Source organism: Polypterus senegalus, chromosome 7 (assembly GCF_016835505.1).
Source record: "Polypterus senegalus isolate Bchr_013 chromosome 7, ASM1683550v1, whole genome shotgun sequence".
NCBI classification, from domain to species: domain Eukaryota; kingdom Metazoa; phylum Chordata; class Cladistia; order Polypteriformes; family Polypteridae; genus Polypterus; species Polypterus senegalus.
Genome location: NC_053160.1, coordinates 125,883,565 through 125,910,029, shown reverse-complemented (window position 1 = coordinate 125,910,029; position 26,465 = coordinate 125,883,565). Strand labels below are relative to the sequence as shown.

Below are 26,465 nucleotides of genomic sequence, written 5' to 3'. Positions count from 1 at the left end.
TATTTCTGTTTCCATTTCTGTCTTCTCTAAAACTTTATTCACCACCTTTGTAGTAACACTGTTTTTGCATGGAAGGAATCAAAATGATCTGATCATCCCCAGTTTCACACACCTTCTGGCCAAAAGAAAGGATTTCATAAAACTTTATAATATTCAAGTGTAACTGATATTCAGTATTTCTTCTAGATGATTTACTGATGCATTAATAAAAAAATGCTAGTGGATCGCAACAAATTTATGAAAAATGATCTTATCCTGATTGATCATCTGCTTAAACATCAAATCCTAGTACTGCATTTTGTGTGTTGTCTTTTTCTCTGTGATTGCATTCTTGCAGAGATGTCTTGCTCTGCTTTAGGCTTCTGCCCAAGTGGAAACATAGAGCTAAATTTGGAGGTGATGCACCAAATCTAGCAGTTTCCATTGTTTTTTATAGTATTTGTCTATTTTATTTTAATTTTCCATTGATTTTAAAATGTAAGTCTATCAGAACAAAAGATACTGTTTTGACAATGTCTGCAATTCTGGAGAAATTAAAATGTACTCGTATGTTAGAACGTTTGTTGCTTTAGGGATTATCTTTTTTTTTTTTCTTGGCAGTCTAATGATATTCCTTTTTAGGCAGTATGCAAGTTCAGTGCTTATAAGTACAAAATGTATTTATTTATAGTATAACACTTTACCAGTTAGTGAAATGAAGGTTGTATGATTTATGTGGTGATCTAAAGTCATTTGCACACTACATCTGCTAGCTTGAATTTGCAGGATCTACACCCCCATATTTGAAGTCATCTACACAGGTTTATAATGTTTCTTTGTGCTTTCTCTGGGAATCTCACTTTTTTTCTGTCAGTCATTTGTGTGTGATCACATTTGGTCCTTTTGTCTGTCCTCTTCAATGTTATTTTGCAATGGAGAAAATCACAGTGTGAATTAATAAACAGGTTCTTACTTTTTGAAGGTTAGTGCAGCCAGCTAACAAGGCAAGTTTAAATAAATAAATCATTTACAATTTTAAACATCTAATAGTTTTTCTAGCTTTCTTTCATATGACAACTGCAAATGGATATAGGAATAATACATACTTAGAGAATGTAAGAATTCTGGAATTGGAACTAAACTATAAGCCTCCATAGCATTAAAAATGTTCACATCCAGTCATCCAGTTCACAAGATCAGAAGTCCTACTGAAATGATTTAATCAGTGAGTATATAATTTTATTATAATGAACCAGTCCTTTATCAATACACTATCATCCATCAGTACCATATCACATCAAATATCTATCCATCCATACCATATTGAGAATGAATAGAAGGGTAAATTTATTTTCATAGGGTAATGGTTTATGTGATCTTACATAAACCTTCATGTCTTCTAGTCACACTTCCCTTGTAATTTGTAATTCTCATATATTCAAGCATACTTTGGCATTTCCTGTTATTGGATGAACACCTTGTGGTATAATTTTATATATTTTTGATAGAAATGGAGTCATACTGGTTTATCAGTTTTTTTATGAAATGTATTTCTTCAAAACTAACGGTCAATGAAGCCTCAACTTCCAAATGAGTATTCAACATTTGTCATAGTTTATCAGTTTGGTACAAAAGAACATTAATTGGAATGTTAATATTTGCTGGTGATGTTTTCCTGTCAGTGTTATGGTGAGAAGAAATCTAGGCACCACACTGAAATCAGATTTCTACTATAAGGAACGCTCTAAAATTCAACAGAGATCACCAACTTTTCGATTGATTTGGAAAGCCTCTGGGGTTAGTTTTAATTGCCGAAAAGACCCTGTAAAAGTATTAATATTATATTATTTTCTGGTTCTTAATAATAATTTTTTTAGTATATTGACAAGCTGGCAGATCAGGATGTACTATGTCTATTATTGCTACCTTAGAAATATTTTTTTTTTTCTGTTGCTCACTTTTCAGTAACTTTTATATGACTCTAGTGACTTGGCTTGGATTCCATTATATAATTCATGCTGCTATATGCAGATATAAAGAACAGTCCAGAAAACAATAAGGAAAACTGCCCATGTACTGTACATCCATCCATCCATCCATTTTCCAGCCCGCTGAATCCAAACACAGGGTCACGGGGGTCTGCTGGAGCCAATCCCAGCCAACACAGGGCACAAGGCAGGAACCAATGTACTGTACATGTAAAAACAAATCATTTATCATAAATCATATAATAACTCTTCAATTGAGCCTTTTGCATAGCTAATTTGTTATTAATCCCATTCATATAATTAGTTTCATGTCTGTGAGAACTGTCAAATAAAAGCTTTCCTCAAGCTCAATAATTTGAAGTCTCACCTTGACATTAGAACATTAGAACAATCTAGACGAGAACAGGCCATTCAGCCCAACAAAGCTCGCCAGTCCTATCCACTTGTATCCTCCAAGAAAACATCAAGTCGAGTTTTGAAAGTCCCTAACGTCTTACTGTCTACCACACTACTTGGTAGCTTATTCCAAGTGTCTATCGTTCTTTGTGTAAAGAAAAACTTCCTAATGTTTGTGCGAAATTTACCCTTAACAAGTTTCCAACTGTGTCCCCGTGTTCTTGATGAACTCATTTTAAAATACAAGTCTCGATCCACTGTACTAATTCCCTTCATAATTTTAAACACTTCAATCATGTCACCTCTTAATCTTCTTTTGCTTAAACTGTAAAGGCTCAGCTCTTTTAATCTTTCCTCATAATTCAACCCCTGTAGACCTGGAATCAGCCTAGTCGCTCTTCTCTGGACCTTTTCTAGTGCTGCTATGTCCTTTTTGTAGCCTGGAGACCAAAACTGCACACAGTACTCAAGATGAGGCCTCACCAGTGCATTATAAAGGTTGAGCATAACCTCCTTGGACTTGTACTCCACAGATCGTGCTATATAACCTAACATTCTGTTAGCCTTCTTAATGGCTTCTGAACACTGTTTGGAAGTTGATAGCTTGGAGTCCACTATGACTCCTAAATCCTTCTCATAAGGTGTACTCTCGATTTTCCGACCGCCCATTGTGTATTCAAACCTAATATTTTTACTTCCTATGTGTAATACTTTACATTTACTGACATTAAATTTCATTTGCCACAGATCTGCCCAAGCCTGTATGCTATCCAAGTCCTTCTGTAATGATATAACGGATTCCAAATTATCTGCTAATCCACCTATCTTGGTATCATCTGCAAACTTAACCAGCTTGTTACTTATATTTCTATCCAAATCATTTATATATATTAAAAATAGCAGCGGCCCTAGCACTGACCCCTGTGGAACACCACTCTTAACATCGGCCAGTTCTGATGAGGTTCCTCGCACCATCACCCTCTGCTTCCTGTGTTTCAGCCAATTCTGCACCCATCTAAAAACATCACCCTGAACTCCCACTTCTTTTAACTTGATGCCCAACCTCTCATGTGGCACCTTATCAAATGCTTTCTGAAAGTCCAGATAAATAATATCATAAGCTCCACTTTGATCGTATCCTTTTGTTGCCTCCTCATAGAATTCCAACATGTTAGTAAAACACGACCTCCCTCTTATGAACCCATGCTGACTGTTCAGAATAACTCCTGTCCTTGCCATGTGTTGCTCAATCTTATCCTTAATAATTCCTTCCATTAATTTTCCTGTGATGCTTGTTAAGCTTACTGGCCTATAGTTGCTTGGATCAGCCCTGTCACCCTTTTTATATAATGGGATGATATACATCCTCCAGATCTGACAAGACAAGAACGTAAAGATGTCCTACTGAACTGATTAAATCAGTGAGTATATAATTTTATTATAATTATATATTATTACAATAGAGAATGATGTAACATCAGCTTTGACTAAAATTAATGAATTGCTACTACTACTACTACTACTACTACTACTACTACTACTACTACTACTACTACTACTACTACTACTAATAATAATAATAATAAAACTAAAGACAAAAAGGCTACAAGATGAAGAGGACTGAATCATGAGAGTGTACTGCATGCTGGATGTAGGAATAATGCTGTGGAGAACTAGGTGCTTAATTCCAAATTCAATAATATTTTAATGGTTAATTTGCTTCCAGCTCTTTATCCATCGTTGATGAGATCTGTCCCTGAACTGGATTAAAATGCATTTTTCTTTGCTTTCATTTTATTGTGGCATTTTTGATTTCAGATAATTTCATAAGGGTAAAATATAAAAGAAGTGATTGCAGAAAAGACATCACTATTTCTAAAGATAACAAGCTTTTTAAAACCTTTTTATAAGCGAGTTGGCTAGCCATAAACATGATACCACTATATAATCATTGACATTAGTTTCCTAGAAACAAATCTCTGTACAATTTGCAGTTGATTTACATTTAGAGCAAGGTTTGGCATACAGTATGTCATTCAAACCCTATCTAGACTTTTAAAAATCTGCTGAGGATAAATGTACATTTTCAATTGCGATTTTTTTTCAGTGGAAAGAGAGAACTCATCTGGAACATATTTACATGGCATACACTTTGTTATTGCTATTTACAATCTTTTTTTTCATCTTGGCTGTAACTGTCTTAAGTCCATTTCTTTCCTTTTCAAAGTACAATATTACCTGCCTTGTTTGAGAAACCAATTGATGCAAGTCTTTTGAAAGAGTTCAGAATCATTACTTAAGTGTGGTCCAAAATAAAGAAAAGCTTGTGAATATACGACATTATCTAAGTCTGTATTTGTAGACAGCAGCATATTAATCTCTCTGACAAGAAGTATGATGACATTCATTCATTCATTCATTTATTTTGCACTGCTTGCTGTATCTGAGACTGTGTCACAGGGCCCTATACATCTCTTTTCCTTAGCCAGACTTGCCAACTCCTACTGCAGGAACCCAAGGCATTCTTGGACCTCGTGTGTAATATAATCTAGACCCTGGGTCTTCCTCAGGGTGTCTTACTAACTGATTGTGCCTGTAAAATCTCCACAGGGAGTCATCCAGGAAACATTCTTATCAGATGTCCGGAACCACCTCAATTGGCTCCTCTTGATGCAGTGGGTCAGCTTCTGTACTCTGAGCTTCTCCAGAATGTCTGTGCTTCTCACCCTATTTCCTAAGGAAGAGTCCAGTCACCCTGTGGAGAAATCTCATTTTGTACAGTTGTACGTGATCAAGTCCTTTTGATCATTACCCAAAGCTAATGACCACAGGAAAGGTAGGGACATAGATCAACCAGTAAATTGAGAGCTTTGCCTTCTGGCTCTGCTCATACTACATAACAGTGCTTGCCACCATGATCTGCCTGTTGATCTCACCATCCCTATTTCCCTCACTTGTAAAGGGGATCCCAACTCCTCCAATTGAGGCGGTAACTCACTTCCCACTCTAATGGGACAGTCCATCCTTTTCCTATATAGGACCATGACCCCAGATCTGGAGGTGCTAATCGTCATCCCTGCCACTTCACACTTACAAACTGTCACAATGTGTGCCGGAGTACACAGCTCTATGAAGCCAACAGGAACATGTAAATTGCAAAAAGCAGAGATGCAGCTCTGAGGCCACAGAACTGGAAACCGTCCACCCCACCTGTGCCTTGGTACCCTGTCTGTGAAAATCAAAAACAGAACAGAAGACAAAGCACAGCTGTGGTGGAGTTCCACATTCACTGGGAATGGTGCTGATGTTTTTCCGAGTATACAGACACAGCTCTTGTTGTGATTACAGAGGGACTGAAGAGCCCTTATGAAGAGCCTCAGAACCATGGACTCTCCCAGTACCCCATACAGAATCACTTGAGGAACATGGTCATACACCTTCTATAATTCCACAAAACACATGCAAACTGATTAGGAGGCGTATCCCCATGTTCCCTCTAGTATCCTTAAGAGGGAAATAGCTGGTCCACTGTTCCATGGCCTGGATGGAATCCATATTGCTCCTCCTGGATTTTCAGGCTCCAAGACAGGGAGGAGTCTTCTTTCCAGTGCCCTGGCATACGTTTTGCTAGGGAGACTGAGGAGTGTGATTCCATGACAGTTGGAGCACTCCTTCTGATCCTCCTTTTTAAAAGTGGTGATACAACTCCAGTCTGCTATCCCAGGGAAACTGCTCTCAACAACCATGTAACATTGAAAAGGCATGTCAGCCATGACAGCCCAACAATGTTCAGATCCTTCAGAATTTCTGGACAGATATCATCCCAACCCCAGGGCCTTGTCACTGTGGAATTGCTTAACTACCTCAGTGACTTCCTTCATTAAAAATGGTTTGATCTTTCATCAGCATCTCTCATTTTGACACTGCCATGTTCACAGAGGGCATGTCCATCAGGTTCAAGAGCTCACCAAAATGTTCCTTCCACCGCCAGATTGCAACCTCATTTTGGGTAAGCATTTGTCCAACCTTGCTGAGAACAGTCTGGGTGAAACCCTACCTTCCCTTTTTGAGTCGCTTGATGATTTGCCAGAATGTATTTGAGCCTGATGGATAGTCGATTTCCATGGTGAATTTTTCCCACACCCAGGTGTCTTCCTGACCGCCAAGCAGCTGCCTTTTTGGCCAGTTGGTACTCCTTTGCTTCTTCAGGACTCCACATATGGAGGGCCTCCTTCTTCAGTCTAATGGCATCCTTCACTTTTGGTGTCCACCATTGTTTCCTTGGGTTGCCACCTCGAAAGAGGCTTATCATGTCTCTCATTGTCATTCAATTGTTTTCTTTTATATGTTTTGCTACTTTTTTATATTTGGTATAAGTGCATACTTATTGTATTGTGAGTATTGCATGTTTAGGGAACATACAGATATAATTGCTGTATGAGCAGTTAGACAATACAATAGACTTAAATAGAAACATCAAGTTTTCATTTTTAATCTTGCAGTTTACCCTTAAGAGTTCTAATTATAGTGTACATTTGTACTGATTACTCAGATATAATCTGAATAACCTTAGTGGGCATCATTTCAATACATCATACTTACCGTGTAACCTGAGTAATGATATCACTAAGGTTGCATTCTTATGTCTTACCTGATTGGATCGCCACCCATTCCAGGTTACACAGCAAAACAAGATACCAAGGCACAATCACACAGTAGTTATGTAGATAATACTGTTACAATGTACATTCAAAGCAATGTACTTTATTCTTTTAAACATCTAATGAGAATGAGTGTCACACATGTCACTTTAATCATATTTGATTTTTTTGGGGCAAATATAAACATATTTACTGGAAGAACTTTCTTAAGATGTTATTTTATATACATTAACATAAGTGCCATCTTCTATGGTTATGTAACAAAAATTGACAAAATTCTTCATAATCAGTTAAGGAAGATATACATTTTATTTTTATTTAAACATGCACGGGGAGCAGAAGAAATATATCTAGTTCTTCTAAGGATATTACTATTCTATAGACAGTACAAATAGGGCACAAAGGGAATGTTGTCCTCCTCAATCTACATTCTTACCAAATTCCACGACCATCAGGCCAGTCTCTAGCCATTCCAGAAGCAATTAACAGTGGGGAGACAGGCTTATCAAAAAGAAAATGTTCCTGGGGCACAACATCGAAAAAGAAGAGAGACAGTTTATGAAACATTAGGCCCAATGGTAGGAAGCAAGGTGTGGCTAAATGGACATTAGCCAAAGTCACTATTTGGGCTTTTTTCTTTTTTATAACTTTATAACTTGAATTTGTTAAAATACCCATTCTGGGCAAACTTTTCAAGTTTACACCTTTCACTTGAAATACTGGGTGTTTTTTTCACATCTCCTTATAGTCTGTCTACAGTGTAGTTGCCCAATAATGCAGAGTAATGAAGAGGTACACAGACTTTTACTTCATTTTCATTTTCCAGTTTCCCTGGCAAAAGCCTTAGTAAGTCCTGGTTTATTCCAGAACATTTGAGAGATATTGCTCTTTCAGCATGCCTTAGATATGCATTTAGTTTACTTCCCAAAAGGTCATACCTCCTATGAGTCTTGTGGGAAACACCCAGGTGACATTTTCACTACATGTACAGCCACTACATCTGGCACTTCTTGTGTCATAACAGTAGCAGTTCTACTATGAATATCTATAACCTACCTTGTGGAGTAAACTCTTTAAAACTGAGGGGGGAATCTAATTTTCTTTGCTTATAACCACAGTGTCATTTTAACATTTTATGACCATAAATAGGTAAAAGTGGAGAGCTTGATCTGTTGTATTTAAGTACTCTGTTTCATATATGTTTTCTTTTAAGTTTAATTTGAAAAGTATTATTATTCAAAGGAGCTGATCACACCCAAAATTAAATTCTGATGCTGCCTTAATGTAAGTTAAATGTGACATTCATTTCTCATTAATGCTATATCACATCTGGTTTTATCTCTGGCTATCCTTTCATATTGCTATGTCATACACATGTGTGTACATTTTTTTTTTTATTAAATGTTGTTTTGTGTAAAAAGGCTGGGGCAGATTATCTTAAACATAGGGCCTTGGTTGTCTTTTTTACTGTCTGTGATTGAATGATGCCTGGGGTGTTGCTAACACCTATGTTATTAGCAATAAAGGTTAACTTGTAATACCTTTTTACTGCCTATGTGATTAAATGATGCCTGAGGTGTTGCTAACACCTACATTTTAAGCAATAAAGGTTAAATTGTAATACTTTCATGAATACTTTTTGCTATTATGAACATTTTAAACTGTTACCCTCTTTTAATCTCAGAGGAAACCAATCTGCATACCTGCATATTCATACCATAATACAGTGGAAATATGAAAGGAGAGCTATATGAATATATGAAATAAATTAAACGCAAATATTTATACTCACATCAATAAGACGCTGCTGCTCCTGCTCAGCCATTTCAGTTAGTCTGTAATAGCGGCCAGCCAAGTCACCCTTAAGTCCAGAGAGAGCCATGGTGGCAACTCGCTCCACTTCTCTTCTTTCAGCCCGAGTGCAGGCTGGTGGCAGACTTAAGCCACGAATACTGCGGCCAGTGCGCACTCTTGAAGATAGCACATAGCGCTCGTCAAATTGCCCATGGGTTACCTGTAAGGGTCAAAAATATGTTTCAAACTTATGCTGTCAGAATGAGTTCTGAAAACCTCACCTTACCCCAGCTGTTATTCTGACAATATACAGGTGGACTAACACATCAATCCAAAGAGAAATTAGAAATAATAAATTGTAAGTAGAAGTTTCTTGCTGCCTTTTATCTTGTTCAGAAAAAGCCTTCACTGGTCTAGAATGCAGAATCAAGCTTACATGCACAAGGGATAATGGCATTATGCTCACTGGAAGAATGACTTGCAGTTACATAATGGCCAATTTGCTGTAGAATGCAGCTTTGATTAAGTTAATGATTTTGATTCACAAAATATTAGCTGCAGCTAGGAAGCTAGCAACCTACTGAAATTGACATTGATTCCTTGCATTCTGCAGGGATCAGAATCAAATATTCACCTGTGTTGGATTTCCACCTAGAACATATAGAAGTTGATGAGAGCTAAGGGTGCTGTAACATCCTCATAGAGAAAAAGGTTGGATTCTGTATGCATTCATTTTCAAAACTATTTTTAATAGAAATGTAAGATATTTATCGGTTTAATTTGCATGCATCTTTCCATGAAAAATTTTAAAAAATGACCAATGATCTGCTGCTTTTTGCTTTAGCTTTACTTTTTGCAAAGCTGTGATTAAAGAGCAATAATACCAAAGTTCCCCAAATTTGCTAATGGTGTATTCTGTAGTAGTATTGACATTCCTCTTTTCACATGTCCTCTGATAATAAGGTATTACAGTAAACTTAAATTAAAATATTCTTCAGGTATCTACCATTGCCTGCAAAACAATATAACATGTCCACTTTCACCCTAAAATTCATAACCATAAGCAGATATCCCTTACAATTCCATAAGTGGAAAAGGTACTCAAATTTAAATACTTCTGCTCAAACAGCATTCATGAGAAAAGAAAATTCCTGGCATCTGAAAAAATGTCAACTAAACATAACAACATGATATATATACTAGAGTATATAAAAAGATAATACCTTTGAACTGTCCAGATCAGTGTGATGTTTCATGGTTCGAGGATCATAACCATTGTGTCTTTCTTTTATCACAGGGTCAAAAATGTCAGAAAAGATCTGAAAAAAATATCAGCTTGTCAACTTTAATCTCTAAATTTCCACTTTAATCACATATTTTATCTTGTCATTAAAGTAGAACATCATAAACTTCATCTTAAAATTGTTTTATTTACTAGTTTCTGAAATCCCGTCCTATCTAAAGTAGCAGGTTAAATGCTTTGTTTTGTATTTGATCTTCTGTGTGCTCTATTTGTGTGAATCACTACGTAATTCTTAAATGGGCTTTCTCTTCCTCCGACAGGACACAGAATCCATTACATTCATGATATCACAGTATTAAAATACTGAAATGCATACTTGATATAATTTTCATAATGATAGGAGTTAAAGCATGTTATTAAACATGGGAACACGGAGGCGCAGTGATTGTTCAAGCCTCACACAAGATGGTTGCTGTGCCGTGTGTGACCTTCGATGAAATTATTTATTGCAGCAGTCCTGTCTCTTTCAAATGTACTAACCCCCAATTCCTGTCCTTACTTTTCTTTCTCCAAATACCCAATCTCCACACATTCAGCTCTGTAATAGATGTTAAGCCATCTGTAAACTTAGAATGCTGATTCTTCAAAACTTTTAAGCAACACTGAAATATCTTCGTAGTACATCAGTGTTTCTCAACCTTTAAGTATTTGCGACTTGAGTTTTCAGAACAGTTTTAATTGCGCCCCCTAACATTTTTTTGAAATGTAGATGCATATTTTATTATACCTACTTAACTTTCATCGACATTTATCTAACTCTATATTTATTGTTCTAGTATCAGAATGTAGTTTAAGTTCATTTGTTTTGTTTTCAACAGATGTTTTTTCATATTTTTGATTCTTGTTTTCTTTTTTCACATCTTCGTGCCCCAGTTTTTGTTATTTCGCACCCCCTAGGGGGGCCCGCCCCACAGGTTGGGAACCACTATAGTACATGTTAAATTATTCTATCCATCCAGTGTCGTGCCAGTCCCAGAAAGAATACAGAGCGAGGCAGGAACAGTCCGTGAACGGAGTGCCAGCTCCTTTCTAGCGCTGCAACACCGTGTCCTCACATGTTTATTTATTAACAATATAGATTATTTAAATTAAGTTAAAGTTTTATGTGTATAATATAATAAACATTTTTTTGCATTTCATCTTAAAAATGATATTGTCATCATATGTAAATACGTGCTTTATAAAGTGGCACAGGTTGTGCAATATTATCTGTATTGCAAGTTTACAGGGAGGTAATTGTACAAACCTCAGTACAAAGTACTGAGTACAAACAGTTATACAAGGAGCACTTGATGGACTGACTGAGTGCGTTTATAGTTCTTAGGATGAAACAGTTTCTGAACAGCGAGGTCTGTACTGGAAAGACTCTGAAGTGTTTTGCGTATGAGAGCAGTTCAAATGAGCAGCATGGCTGAGGCAGTGTGTGCTTGATGCTGTAAACCCATGATTCTCTTTCTGATCAGCTGCTGTACAACTGTGATTCTCCACTCAGATACAGTGATATAAATACTCCGAGTGGTGCAGTGAGAATAATGTAGAAAAAAATGATCCAAGGTGGCAACCCCTAACGGGAGCAGTTGAAAGAAAAAGAAGAAGGTGCAGTGAGAATAACAACGCTAAAGCAGCTATTGTATTTGGAATAGTTTGACCATTCTGTGGACCATTATATTGTTAAAGGTTAATTACAATCAGATGCATTAAACTAATAAACAATATGCGGTTAATTTCAGTGTATTAATAAAGCTGTGTCAGGGATGTGGATCTAAAAAAGAAAGGGAAACCACACTGGAACAGTAGCACTGCTTTGACGCTGGGTGCCGGCAGTCTGCAAAACCGAGCGCAGAACTTGCATATACCAGGGTATGAGCTACCGGGGAAATGTGCGTGGCTTTACGCCAAGGTTTTATACATCGTGATTTGAACGTGGAAACGTTCATACGCAACATTTTTGTGCATTCGCACCACTTATACATGAGGCCCCAGGTCTTTAGCTTTTGCTAATAAAGTGAAGTGTTGGAGAAATATTGAATTATTATGTAATGTAAGGATATTTTTTACTGAAAAATGTTTTTTTAATAAGAAATTAGATCTCAAAAAATCCCAATAGCCACCCAACAGTTATTTAGTACAGTAAATAATATTCCATTTCTCATATGTAGTAATAGAACACCACTCAGATGCCCATTAAATTAAAACATATTAAAAATAAAGTGAATTTCCAAAAGAAATAAAACTATAAATGCAAAATTACCATTACTAGCATAAATCACAATCAATACTACCCCATTAAAGGAGAAATGCAACTGCAGTTCTGTGTCTAACTTTTAATAGTAATAAAAACCCAGTAATTCATTTAGTTCTTCCCAATAACTAAGAACTTGGAAAGGAGCTCATTTATTACATAATAGGAGTACCAAAGATGACACTGTTCTTAAAGATGCACAGAAGCAAAAGCTGGTCTTCAGGCACAGATAAAAGTAGCCTCAATTCAGCCTTTCTTGTACATTTTACTGCTCAACAGTTTTACCACCACAGCCCCCTTTGTGCCACAACTAGTAAGAATTGAACAAAACTACAATTCTGCCTCTTCATGCACCATAGAAACTGTATATCACAGTGCAGTCTGTGTTACACAACCTGTGGATCAGATGTTATGTATGTGTATCAACTGCAGTTGTCTTTTTAAGCCCTTATAGGGTGATCCTTAAATAATTCCTTTCCCATTCCTTTGAGATAAAGGTAAGAGTCTTTTTTTACTTTTAGTGTTTATTAAAATTCATATTTAACTTAGCTCAAACAGCAGGAGATTTGAGCTGGTGTACGAACAGCTTGTGCAAGAGTTTTGACTAATTAGATCAGACTATTCAAGGGAAAATATACAAAATGTACAAGGTAAAGTAACATCTTGTAAAGAAAATTTGCAACAGTAAAACAATCCACAATTGAAGTTGCACAGAATGTTTCACTTTTTAAAATAGACAAATTTCTAAATTCTTCTATGTTTTTTGACGTTGAGATTTTGAAATTTCAAAACTTTGTACATGCTCTATTTGAATCTGTTTATCTTGATGAAAATTCAACTGTCTAGACAAATTTACTAGAAGAATCAGTGTGCTAAATGTCAATAAAATCTGTAGACAAGTTGTTTCATGAGAGCACAGGCAGACAGATGTGGCTCCTTAAGTAGGTGATTGCAATCTATGTAAATAAGAAAACTAGACACTCAGGAGGAAACTGTGAGTAGAAACAAAGCTGATTTTTCCATCAGTTTATTGCATTATTATTATTAGTATTATTCCATGCTGTCTTCATAAAATCTTTGCTTCTTAAAGCCCTCCAGTTACCGCTAGAGTGGCATTTCTCCTTGTCAGTGAAGTGTCCCAAAATAAGCCAGGTACATTATAAAATCTTCTGAGACAATAATGGGAAACATGCAGCAGTTCGTTGGAGGCTTTGTAGTACAAAGATAGTGACAAAGATCAAGGACATTGGCTTTAACCCACAAACTAAAATTAATTGAGGCAAAAGTGAATGCTACTCCTTGGAACTTGATACAAGCACTTGAATTTTGTGTATTTTAAAACGTATTAACACCTAAAAACTAAATGTAAACATTGTGTTTCTGAAATTAAAATAAAATGAGTAACAGAATGTCCTAGGTGGCAAAAGTCTGGAGAGGGAGAAGGGGTAATGGAGAGAAATATGACAGCTGATGATCCTGGTTCTGTTCTTTTATAACATGGAGGCCGATACAAGTATTTGTAAATGGTCAAAAAGGTGAAATATGTGTTTAGTATTATGTTTACCCTCAGAAAAATGAGCCAAAAACTTTAACCTTTTTCATCAACAAAAAAGTTAAGCGTAACAGAATCATGTAAATGCCAACATGTCAACATAAATACAGTAGGAAAGGTATATCCAGTGTCCACACCTGCACTGACAGAGATTTAATACACATACTGTACTTTGTGTGATATGTTTTGAAACAACACCCAATATTATAATCGCTACAATAGAAGTGTGTTTCTTTGCACTCTTTTCTTATAATATTTTATCTGTTTCTTGCACAGGTAGAATGTCAGTGCCTGAGCTGCTCGATTGTTGGACCCATTATGTTATTGCAGACTACCACAGTTAAAGGCTTAATGACTTCCACATTCCCCCTGAAATGAACATTGACAATTGCTGCATTGTGAACAGTGCTTAGGGGATAACTTCTTTCTTGTCTTTGCACTTGATATTAATTATTTTGCTTTTTTGCAACACAGCTGCTGTTGAAGCACGGTGGAGCTTCACAAGAGCAAAGGCGTCAGGCATATTACTGTGGTTTGGTTGTACAGTGGCATATGCATCAGTTTCACTATTCATGTCAACATCTGATAACCAATTCACATTGTCATCACAAGCAGTGGCTCAGTTTCAGTTTGTTCTAAAACTGGCTTTACAGCTTTTTCTTTGTTATTTTGGTTGAAGGCTCTGTCCTACTCATGAATATTGATGTGTTACAATAGAGTTACCATAAAGTGTCAGAACATATAGAAATATTCATGAATTTCTGCACCATGATGTTTTTTCATCCTCTTGATGCCAGCAGAATACTGTCCCAAGAATTATTTAGGATAAACACTGTAAAGTGAATCATTACACTCACCTTGAGTCTCACTCTGGCTTAACCATAATAAAATAGAATTCTGAGCCTGTGTCACACTCTATTAACACCAATGAGATTACAGTAAAAACAGACCTCTTCCAATCGATCATTCAGTATTTGTTAGCTGAGCGGTGGTGGAAAAAGGACAGGTTGCAGATTTCTTTAGAAATATTGAGAGAAAGTTGGTTTTGTTATCAGAAAGTTTTGAAAGCTACAAGATCAAAATGTTTTTCTGAAGTTATTGGCTCCAACTCTCACAAACCCCATGTACTTTTTAACACATTGAGTTCTGTACTTAATGTTCATGAACCTGTCTTTCTGGAAGCCTCTAAGGAAACTTGTGACAATTTTCTTCACTTTTTTTGGAGAAGGCTGAAAGCACTAGGGCCCTCATTTCACCACCTTCTCATGATCCATCCATTTTAATACCCTGTTTGGCTGTGTTTGATCACTTCAAGCCTGTCACTCTCACCTTCTTACAGCAGCTGGTTTTCAGTATGAATCTGTCTGGCTCCCCCCTTGATGTTGTCCCTCCTCGACTTCTTAAAGGAGGTCTTTTCTACCTTGGGTCCTTTTATTCTTACAATTATTAATAGTAGCTTAACCTCTAGTGTGGTGCCTAAAAACTTTAAACATGCTGTTGTGCAACCACTGCTGAAAAAAACGGGTCTGGACCACTTTGTTATGTCTAACTTTAGGCCTATTTCCAAACTACCTTTTTTGTCCAAACTCTTGGAAAAAGTCATCTATACCCACCTGAAGTCCTTTCTGGACGAACATGCAATTCTGGAAGTGTTCCTGTCTGGGTTAAAAACTCACCACAGCACTGAGTCCTCTCTGTTAAGGGTTTTTAATGATATTCTTTTAACAGTGGACTCTGGTGACTGTGTACTACTTATGCTTTTGGATTTAACAGCTGCCTTTGACACGATAGACCATGAGATTCTCATCTCCAGGCTGGAGCAGTGATGCCCCACCATGGGCATCACAGGTTTATCTCTACAATGGTTTAGGTCCTATCTCTCAGATAGAAGTTTTTGTGTCAGTATTGATGATTTTACTTCCACCTCTGTTGCCCTCCCCTGGGGGGTACCAGAGGGCTCCATCCTGGGACCTCTTCTATGATCCTTATACCTGCTGCCACTCGGTGCTATTTTTTGGAAACACAGTATTTCCTTTCATCTTTATGCAGATGATTGTTAGGTCTATTTCCCTCTGAAGTGCCAAGGTCTATGTTCTGTCCAGCCCCTTCTTGACTGCCTTATTGACATAAGGAGTTGGATGGCATTAAATTTTCTAAATTTTAATGAGAACAAAACAGAAGTCATGCTATTTAGACCCAATAGCAACAGTGGAACCCCCTGCATTGACCTGGCTCAATTTGAGAAATCCATGATCACAAATTTAGGTGTGAAAATGGATCCCACTTTAAAACTTGATAGCCATGTGAACGCAGTGGTAAAATCTTGCTTTTTCTAGTTGAAGCAGCTGTCAAAAATCAAACCTGTCTTGTCTAAGCGCACCCTTGAAACAGTGATACTGTACATGCTTTTATAACATCTCGTCTAGTTTACTGCAATGCACTTCTTTTTGGAATTAGCCAGGCCTCCATTGCTCACCTACAGCTGGTACAAAACGCTGCTGCTCGATTTTTAACTGGCACAAGAAAGCATGAGCACATTATCCTGATTTTGGCTTCCTTCACTGGCTTCCAATTCGTTTTCAAATTCATTTTAAGATCCTTGTATTTGTTTTTAAATCCTTTAATGGTTGTGCCCCTCTTTATTTGTCGGAACTGCTGCACCCTTATGTACTGTCTCACTCTCTCAGGTCAGCAGACCAGATACTTTTACGTGTTCCCAAGACACGATGCAAACTCCGAGGTGATCGAGCTTTTTCAGTTGCAGCCCCAAAACTCTGGAACGATTTGCTGGTGCACGTTAGGCAGGCTCCTTCGCTAGCTGCCTTTAAATCCTTTTTAAAAATACATTTTTACTGGCTTTTAACCCAGTATGATATGTTAGCTATCTGTATATTTTTTTTATTAAGAATCTCCTCAGTTCTTGTGTTTCTGTTTCATTTACCCTTTGGTTTTGTGTGTCTAATATGTTGGGGTTTTATTGTACAGCACTTTGGTCAGCCTTGATGTTGTTTTTAAAGTGCTTTATAAATAAATAAATAAATAAATAAATAAATAAATAAATTTACTAGATGTACCTTTGGCATTATTTACAGCCTTGAATTTGTGACTACAGGTTTCTGTCAGCTGAACACTGTAATTGCGGGTTGGGAATAAACAGTCCTTTTAAAGTCTAATCACAAATTCAAAATTGGATTAAGATCCAGACTCTAACTTGGCCACTCCACGACATTGTTGTTTTTAAACCATTCCTGTGTAGTTTTACCTTTACGCTTGAGGTCATTGACTTGCTAGAAAACAAATCTTTGCCAAAATGATTTGTGAAAACTGCTTCAGGTTTTCCTCCAAGATTTCCATGTATTTTTCTGTATTCATTTTACCCTCTACCCTCACAAGCCTTCCAGGGCCTGCTGCAGAGTAGTATTCCCACAGCATTATGCTGCCACCAGCATGCTTCAAGTTTTTGATAATATGATAATATCCAGCGCATGGCTTACAGCAATGTGGGGTTTAGTTTGGTAGCCAAAGAGCTCAATTTTGATCCCATCAGACCTTTGAAATTTCCTCCAGCTTACTTCAGTGACACCCATGTGCCTTTTGGCAAACTCACTGTTCACAATTTGCAACAGTGGCTTGCTGTTTTCCACTCTCCCATAAAGCTGTGGCTGGTAAAGCACCCAGGCAACTGTTGTTGTCTGCCCACTCTGTCAAATCTCATCTGGTGCAGCTTATAATTCCTTATCATAGGCCTCATGCTGGCCTCCCACATGATAGTTAGATACCACAGCCTCTTTTGTACATCTGCTTCTGGGGATAAAATTCCATCTGACATCCTTCTGTAGCTTTTCTGATCCAAGGAATTCAAATTTAATCTATACTGTTGGATCAGAGATTTTTCAGAAAAGGTAATCATTTTTTAATACATTTTCATGGCCATTTTGTTTTGGCCATGTGTGCTGCCATTTTGGGATGGCTTGCATTCCAGATGCTGCAGCAATTTATCCCATGATGCAACAGGAGTGCTCAATGGGTGACGCTATTGTTGCCACTGTATAAATATGCATTCCCTGATTATCCAAGATTGGATAAAAATAGCAATATTTTCAAGTCTTTTTTTGTGAATCCTGGCAAGAGAAACTAACTCTACATTTTAAGACTTTGATTTTCTGTTAGTGATTTGGCTTTGAAATCTTTCTTACTCCCAGTAATGACCATTGCCATAACCTTTTCTCCTAATCATCGCTCATAATTTTTTTTTTAACTGACTACCTTATCCATTCAGTACAACCATCTGATGCTTTACAAAAATTTACCCCAGCTTGCGGCTAAATGGATACAATCAGATTTCTGTATACAGAAAGGTGCAGGTGCAGAGTTTATGATACTGTCGATACTGACCATGTGGCCAGCTTTAAATCTAATTTTGCCCACTCAAATTGTAAAATTCTGGGGGTGCGAAATTAGGTAGCACCACCACATAGTGCATTCACATTTTTCTGTTTACCTGTGGTCATGTACATGGGTTTTTACACAATCCTTTGCCCTTTAAAAGAATGTACATGCTGAAATAAAAAAATCACATACAAACAAACAAAACCATCCTGAGAAGGTGTCACTCATTATAGCCGAATACATTTTTGTTTTCTCCTTGTAATCATCATGTCCTTGGGTTTTGTACTAAACTAAAATTTTAAATATCAATGTTGAACCATTATATTCTGGGATGGAGCATACAGAATTGAACTTGTCACAACTGAATAAAAAGTAAACAAACAAACAAAAAACATCTTGCCTCATAAGATTCTTCATCACCGGCAACCATGCCAACAGTTTTGATAAATGGGTGTCCTGGGTTATCCACTCCTGTTTGGATGCATTGGTCCAGACTCCAGCCACTGGGTGTGAGCTTGTCCCTCAGTCTGCAGTATATGGCAGGGGTCAAATGAGAAGCCATGCAGTTGTTATGCTTGCGAAGGTCTGGATAGTCAGAGCTAGAAAAACAGAAAGATGAGTACATTTTTAATTGGGAAAACTGTTGGTGTGGGCAGTACATGTAAAAGGGATTTCCAAGGTGAAAATCCAAAAATTTAAAAAAAAAAAAGACAAAATCATAGGTTTTAACTGTATTAAAATAACATATTAATGTGAGATATGTCATTTACAGTATACAGTATGCTTTAATCTTTTTTTAATGTACACATTGATGTGGAAACTGACACTTTTAGCAAATGTTTTACTTATTTGTTAAATTCAGTAGGATTTTGTCAGATTGTCAAAGGTCCAACTCATAATCATAACTATACTTTAGATTTAATTATAACTTACAAAGTTGAAATTCAAAATTTAAATATTACTCCATTAAATGTAGTTATTTCCGATCACTTCTTAATTACATTTGATTTAGTTCTGCCCATGCCAGCGCACTCGCAGATTAAAACAAAGACAGTGCGACATCTAGATTGTAATTCTGCTTCAAAATTTATAGATACCTTGAGTAAGTCGAGTGTAATTGTGGAAAACCATTTAGATCAGTTAACATCAAATGTAAACGTGGAAAACAATTTAGATCAGCTAATATCACATTATAATGTGACCTTGAGAGATGCTCTGGACACAGTGGCTCCCCTAAAACAAAAGTGATCAAAGCACATAGAAACTCTCCCTGGTTTAATGAAAATACTCGAGCTCTTAAATTAGAGTGTCGAAAACTGGAGCAGATGGAGAACAACAAAGCTACATGTCTTTCAAATTGCATGGACAGAGAGTGTAAATAAATATAAAAAAGCCCTCTTTAAAGCTCGCTCAGAATACTATTCTACATTAATAGATAGCAATAATAAAAATCCTAGGGTACTTTTTAGAGCAGTGGCTAAATTAACAAATGGGAATTCAGATCAACAGTGCAAAATACCAACAGATATTAGCAGTACAGACTTTATGAACTTCTTCAATGAGAAAATTAAAAATATAAGATCCCAGATCTCAGCATCACAGTACAAACCAAATACTAGCTTAGCAGACCCTGTGCACATTGCATTCAGCACTTTAATAATTTTAATCCTGTAACTCACCAGGAAGTCTTAACTTTAATTACTAAAATGAAGCCCACTACTTGTTCCCTAGATCCAGTGCCAACAAAACTAGTAAAAGTGCAATGGATGTTCTTGCAGCCTATTCTAACCGTTATCAATAGTTCATTACTGCATGGCACGTACCTGATGCACTAAAAGTGTCAGTCATTAAACCTTTACTTAAAAAGTCAGACCTAGACCCACACATACTAAATAACTATAGGCCTATTTCAAATTTACCATTTCTCTCTAAAATACTAGAGAAAGTAGTCGCCAGTCAGCTTCAGTCACACCTTACGCATTACAATTTATTTGAGAAATTCCAGTCTGGCTTTCGCACTGGTCATAGTACAGAAACGCACTAACACGGGTTGTAAATGACATTCTGATATCCTCTGATGAAGGAAATTCCACTGTAATTATGTTGTTGGACTTAAGTGCAGCATTTGACACCATTGACCATTCTATTTTACTGCACAGGCTAGAAAACGATGTTGGGCTTACAGGCCCGTGCTCGCTTGGTTCAGTTCTTATTTATCAAATCGATTCCAGTATGTACAGAAATGTGCAGACAGTACTCCATCATTATACACAGAAGTTCAATATGGTGTCCGCAGGGCTCAGTACTGGGACCTTTACTGTTTTCACTTTACATGCTTCCACTGGGATCTCTCATTAGGAAACATAATGTTAATTTTCACTCGTATGCAGATGACACCCAGTTATACCTTTCATTTAAATCAAATGAAGTTTCTCCGATGTTGTCTTTAATTAGTTGTGTTAGTGAATTAAAGGAATGGATGAATGAGAACTACTTGTCTTTAAATACAGATAAAACAGAGATGTTAATTGTTGGAGGGAATGACGCTGATCACAGCAATATTTTGTCGTCATTTAACTCAGTTGGAATCCCAATTAATTTTACTGAATCAGCCCGCAATCTAGGAGTTATCTTTGACTCTAGCATGTCATTTAAAGCATATTACAAAGTCGTCCAAAACATGTTTTTCCATCTTAAAAATGTTAGGAAATTAAGGCGCTTTCTAAATAAACAGGATTGTGAGAAATTAATTCATGCATTTATCTCTAGTAGGATTGACTACTGCAATGCGGTGTTCACTGGCTGTTCAAACTGTTCTCTATACAGCCTCCAGTTAATCCAAAATGCGCTGCAAGAATTATTACAAGAACAAGAAAATATGAACACATAACCCCAGTTCTTAAATCTTTACACTGGCTCCCAGTTAAGTTTAGGGCAGATTTCAAAATCCTCCTTTTAACATATAAAGCATTAAATGGCCAAGGTCCGCTTACTTGTCTGAACTTATCATGACTTACAAACCTGAGCACATTAAGATCTCAAGATGCCGGTCTGCTTAGGATTCCAAGGATTAATAAAATAACAGTGGGAGGTCGAGCTTTTAGTTACAGGGCCCCTAAACTGTGGAATGGTCTTCCTGCTTCCATAAGAGATGCCCCTTCAGTCTTAGCCTTTAAATCCTGGCTGAAGACTCACTACTTCAGTTTAGCATATCCTGACTAGAGCTGCTGATTAACTGTACATACTGCATCTCTGTTGTTAGTCATTAGCACTATAACATAAGTAACATGATAATTATATTTGAATACTAACCCTCACCTATTCTGTTTCTTTCTCGGTACCCAAATGTGGCATTGGTGCCACGCCCACCTGCCAAGTTGTTTGCCTGCCTATGGTAAAGTCATCCCTGATGGAGGATCACAGGAATCATGGGAAAGAGGGGTCCTTTCATCGGAGCAACGTTTCAGCCGAGGCATGGCCAAATGGGAAGGCAGCGAGATGGATGAGGTCTCCAGGACTCTAAAAATATCCAAACCTAATTATGTCATATCATCTACTGTTAAACCGTACTTCTAAAATTTTTATTATTATGCTGTCTTAAGGAATTGTTCTGTTCTGTATATTGTATTGTATTGACCCCCTACTTTTGACACCCACTGCACGCCCAACCTACCTGGAAAGGGGTCTCTCTTTGAACTGCCTTTCCCGAGGTTTCTTCCATTTTCCCTACAAGGTTTTATTGGGAGTTTTTCCTTGTCTTCTCAGAGAGTCAAGGCTGGGGGGCTGTCAAAAGGCAGGGCCTGTTAAAGCCCATTGCGGCACTTCCTGTGTGATTTTAGGCTATACAAAAATAAACTGTATTGTATTGTATGTAATCTGCAAATAACCCTGCACAGTTTGAGTCAGTCATTAAACAAGGCATCCACATGCACTAAAGACATTTTAAATCACAGTGGCCTGAAATATATCTCCCTTATCTTGACACTACCTCTGCTACATAAGTTCTAGTCAACAGCACTTCCTGAGAAGTTGAACCTCAGCAGCAAGTCCACTTTCACAGTCTAACTCAGACTAGGTCATAGTTTTGGTGATGTTCAGTAGGCCAACTGGCCACAATTCACTGGCCATGGCAATGTAATACAAAGATTCAATCCTTTCATACTTGGACTCCAAATCTCCTAATATCAGGTGTCAGCATGATGTATAACAGTTTCAAAAAATGCCAAAGGGCATCCATCCATATAATTTGCCTTGTATGTGTGGTGCTATGTGTGAATGTGCCTTGTGATGAACTTGTGTTCAAGATTGATTCCTGCCTTGTATTTTTGTAATTTCATCTACTACAACACATAACTGAATAAGCCCATTAGAAAATAGATAGAAAGATAACAGTAATTATTATTAATATACTTATAATAATAACAGGATTATCTACTCTTGCTCTCTCTCTCTCTCTATATATATATATATATATACAGTGGGATGCAACAGTTTGGGCAACCTTGTTAATAGTCATTATTTTCCTGTATAAATCGTTGGTTGTTACGATAAAAAATGTCAGTTAAATATATCATATAGGAGACACACACAGTGATATTTGAGAAGTGAAATGAAGTTTATTGGATTTACAGAAAGTGTGCAATAATTGTTCAAACAAAATCAGGCAGGTGCATAAATTTGGGCACCACAAAAAAGAAATGAAATCAATATTTAGTAGATCCACCTTTTGCAGAAATTACAGCCTCTAAACGCTTCCTGTAGGTTCCAATGAGAGTCTGGATTGTGGTTGAAGGTATTTTGGACCATATCCCTTTTTCAAAAACATCTCTAGTTCATTCAGGTTTGATGGCTTCCGAGCATGGACAGCTCTCTTTAACTCACACCACAGATTTTCAATTATATTCAGGTCTGGGGACTGAGATGGCCATTCCAGAACGTTGTACTTGTTCCTCTGCATGAATGCCTCAGTGGATTTTGAGCAGTGTTTCGGGTCGTTGTCTTGTTGAAAGATCCAGCCCCGGCGCAGCTTCTGCTTTGTCACTGATTCCTGGACATTGGTCTCCAGAATCTGCTGATACTGAGTGGAATCCATGCGTCCCTCAACTTTGACAAGATTCCCAGTCCCTGCACTAGCCACACAGCCCCACAGCATGATGGAACCACCACCATATTTTACTGTAGGTAGCAGGTGTTTTTCTTGGAATGCTGTGTTCTTTTTCCTCCATGCATAACGCCCCTTGTTATGCCCAGATAACTCAATTTTTGTTTCATCAGTCCACAGCACCTTATTCCAAAATGAAGCTGGCTTGTCCAAATGTGCTTGAGCATACCTCAAGCGGCTCTGTTTGTGCTGTGGGCGGAGAAAAGGCTTCTTCTGCATCACTCTCACATGCAGCATCTCCTTGTGTAAAGTGCGCTGAATGGTTGAACGATGCACAGTGACTCCATCTGCTGCAAGATGATGTTGTAGGTCTTTGGTGCTGGTCTGTGGGTTGACTCTGACTGTTCTCACCATTCGCTTCTGTCTATCCGAAATCTTTCTTGGTCTGCCACTTGAGCCTTAACTTGAACTGAGCCTGTGGTCTTCCATTTCCTCAATATGTTCCTAACTGTGGAAACAGACAGCTTAAATCTCTGGGACAGCTTTCTGTATCCTTCCCCTAAACCATGATGGTGAACAATCTTTGTCTTCAGGTCATTTGAGAGTTGTTTTGTTACCCCCATGTTGCTACTCTTCAGAGAAAATTAAAGGAGGAGGGAAACTTACAGTTGACCCCCTTAAATACTCTTTCTCATTATAGGATTCACCTGCGTATGTAGGTCAGGGGTCACTGAGCTTACCAAGCCAATTTGAGTTCCAATAATTAGTTCTAAAAGTTTTGGAATCAATAAAATGACAACGGTGCCCAAATTTATGCACCTGCCTGATTTTGTTTGAACAATTATTGCACACTTTCTGTAAATCCAATAAACTTCATTTCACTTCTCAAATATCACTGTGTGTGTCTCCTATATGATATATTTAACTGCCATTTTTTATCGTAACAACCAACAATTTATACAGGAAAATAATGACTATTAACAAGGTTGCCCAAACTTTTGCATCCCACTGTATATGTATATAAAATCCTAAGCCTAAAAGTGCAACGATTTTATGTGACGCTTTTATGTCATGTTTTTTGTCATGCTCTAAATCTGGCTTATTTTAAAACCTACATATATATGTTGGGTATCATTCTTTTCAGTGTTTATTGAACTTCAATGTGATGTTAGATTTTCAGATTCTAATTCCGTTTTTAAATTCTAAACTAAAATATCAAGAACTCACATCCCACAAAACGAGACTTTGTGCCAACAGATTTAACCACGCCCGGGCCGGAAATAAAAGACAAAGACAGCTGTTGTACAGGCTTTTAAATGTTCAAAGCACCACGCGAGATGCAGATCATGCAGCACAGTAGCAGCAGCAGTCCAGTAGATGATCGAGCAAAGAGGAAGTAAAAAATAACTGCATTTTGCAAGAAGGGGTTTTGGAGGAGCAACCATCTCTCCTTATGGTGCGTTCAGGCCCCCTCTTCACGCTGATGCATAGCGCGGGCAAGAGGGGTGGGCGAGCGAAGCGAGTAGGGGGTAAGCCCCCTAGTTAGGATTATAATAGTAGTAGTAGTAGTAGTTGTAGTACTGTTATGTGTAAAGAATAAAGTTGAGTTTGTATTTCCATAGTATTACTTATTATTATATGGACTGTTGCTAGTCTGTCCAACTTTGTGAATATACATACAGTATAAATGAAATATCCATTTGCTAATCTCACTAAATCGAAAATTGACTTTGTATGTGTGTCCTATCCAGGATACACTTTGACCCTCCATGGCCCTATACTGGAATGAGGAAGTATGGGACATGGAGGAACAAATTATGAATTTTTATTATTAATATAAATTTGAAAAAAGTATCCAAAATAAACTTGATTTTAATAGGTGTGCAGTGTGACCTACAGACAGATAAAGAGTTGCGCATTTATCCTCTCCATCATAGTAGGCACTTAGGTAAACATATGTTAAACAAAAAATAATTATTTTAGATTCTTCATGACAGGAGATGTACCGTATGTAAGAGATGCAATATAGCAGGCATCTATATGTGACTTTTTAAAAAATCTTTTCCAAGTTTTCCCCCCAAGTACAGTGAAAGCAAACATGGAACACTCAGCCATTTGCATCTACTATCACTATAGACAATTGCCAAATTTCTCTGAGGTAATAATGCAATATGCATAAAACAAAAGTCAAAACAGGGCATTATATATCCTATACTAAATAATATTTTTAAAAAAAAATCACTTAAAACAGACATCATTACAACTTTTTTACACCTTGCTTCTGCACATTGTATATAGGAAATTCTAAGATAGCTGAAAATGTAAAGCAAGTTCAAATGCAATGGTTCTGCACACACATTTATGATGAAACCTGTAGATAGATTTTTTTTTGGTCTTTCCTTTCTTATTTTCATTATTATATTTTTCAAGCCTTTAGGCTAAATTTGTGCCTACAGGTCTACCAAGGTTTGTCACTGACCTGGGAGGAAAGATTTTTGTCCTATCAATAACTGCAGCATGGTTGACATCACTCATTAGGTAACCAGAGGCCAGAGCACCAGTTCCAAGGCTGGCCAGAAGCATGGCTGTCTTGCGGCCCATCAGCATTCTAGAGAAGGTGCTTGCCATCCTTACTGTAAACCTGTGAACAGACGTAATAAATTCAGTATACTGAAATTAACCGGTTTTTCAATTCCCATTCTAGTCTTTGGCCCAATTTTCAACCAATGAACAGAATAAATGAACTACTTTTAGTTTTAGAATATTTCAAACAAACTAAATAATTAAATATGCAAATAAATAAGTGTATAGTGAAATGTGCCAGTAAATAAATGAAAAACAATGATATGTGAAACAGGAATAGTCAAATGTTTCATGAAATGTTTTTGCTTTTTATTTTTGAATCTATGTATTATTTACAGTATTATTTCAGCGCCACTGTATGCAACATGAAATATTCAATCAAATGAAAATTGTCATTTTCAGCTGCAAAAGTTAAGATGGTGGGTTCTTATGAGTATTGCATTTTACCTGGTGAATCTTCAGTAGAGTGGACATAAA

The 26,465-nt window shown here is 37.1% G+C and overlaps 1 protein-coding gene across 1 annotated transcript in view; it reads right to left on the bottom strand.

The window, feature by feature from the left end:
* The window catches only part of ckmt2b (creatine kinase, mitochondrial 2b (sarcomeric)), a 64,561-nt gene that overhangs the window by 16,304 nt on the left and 21,792 nt on the right, over positions 1 to 26,465 (bottom strand). The window contains exons 2-5 of the mRNA XM_039759268.1: positions 25,885 to 26,046; positions 18,705 to 18,903; positions 10,042 to 10,137; positions 8,817 to 9,038 (exon numbers count right to left, since the gene is read on the bottom strand). Coding sequence (XP_039615202.1) covers positions 8,817 to 9,038; positions 10,042 to 10,137; positions 18,705 to 18,903; positions 25,885 to 26,033 — 666 coding nt within the window. The 5' untranslated portion in view covers positions 26,034 to 26,046. The remainder of the gene's footprint in view (positions 1 to 8,816; positions 9,039 to 10,041; positions 10,138 to 18,704; positions 18,904 to 25,884; positions 26,047 to 26,465) is intronic.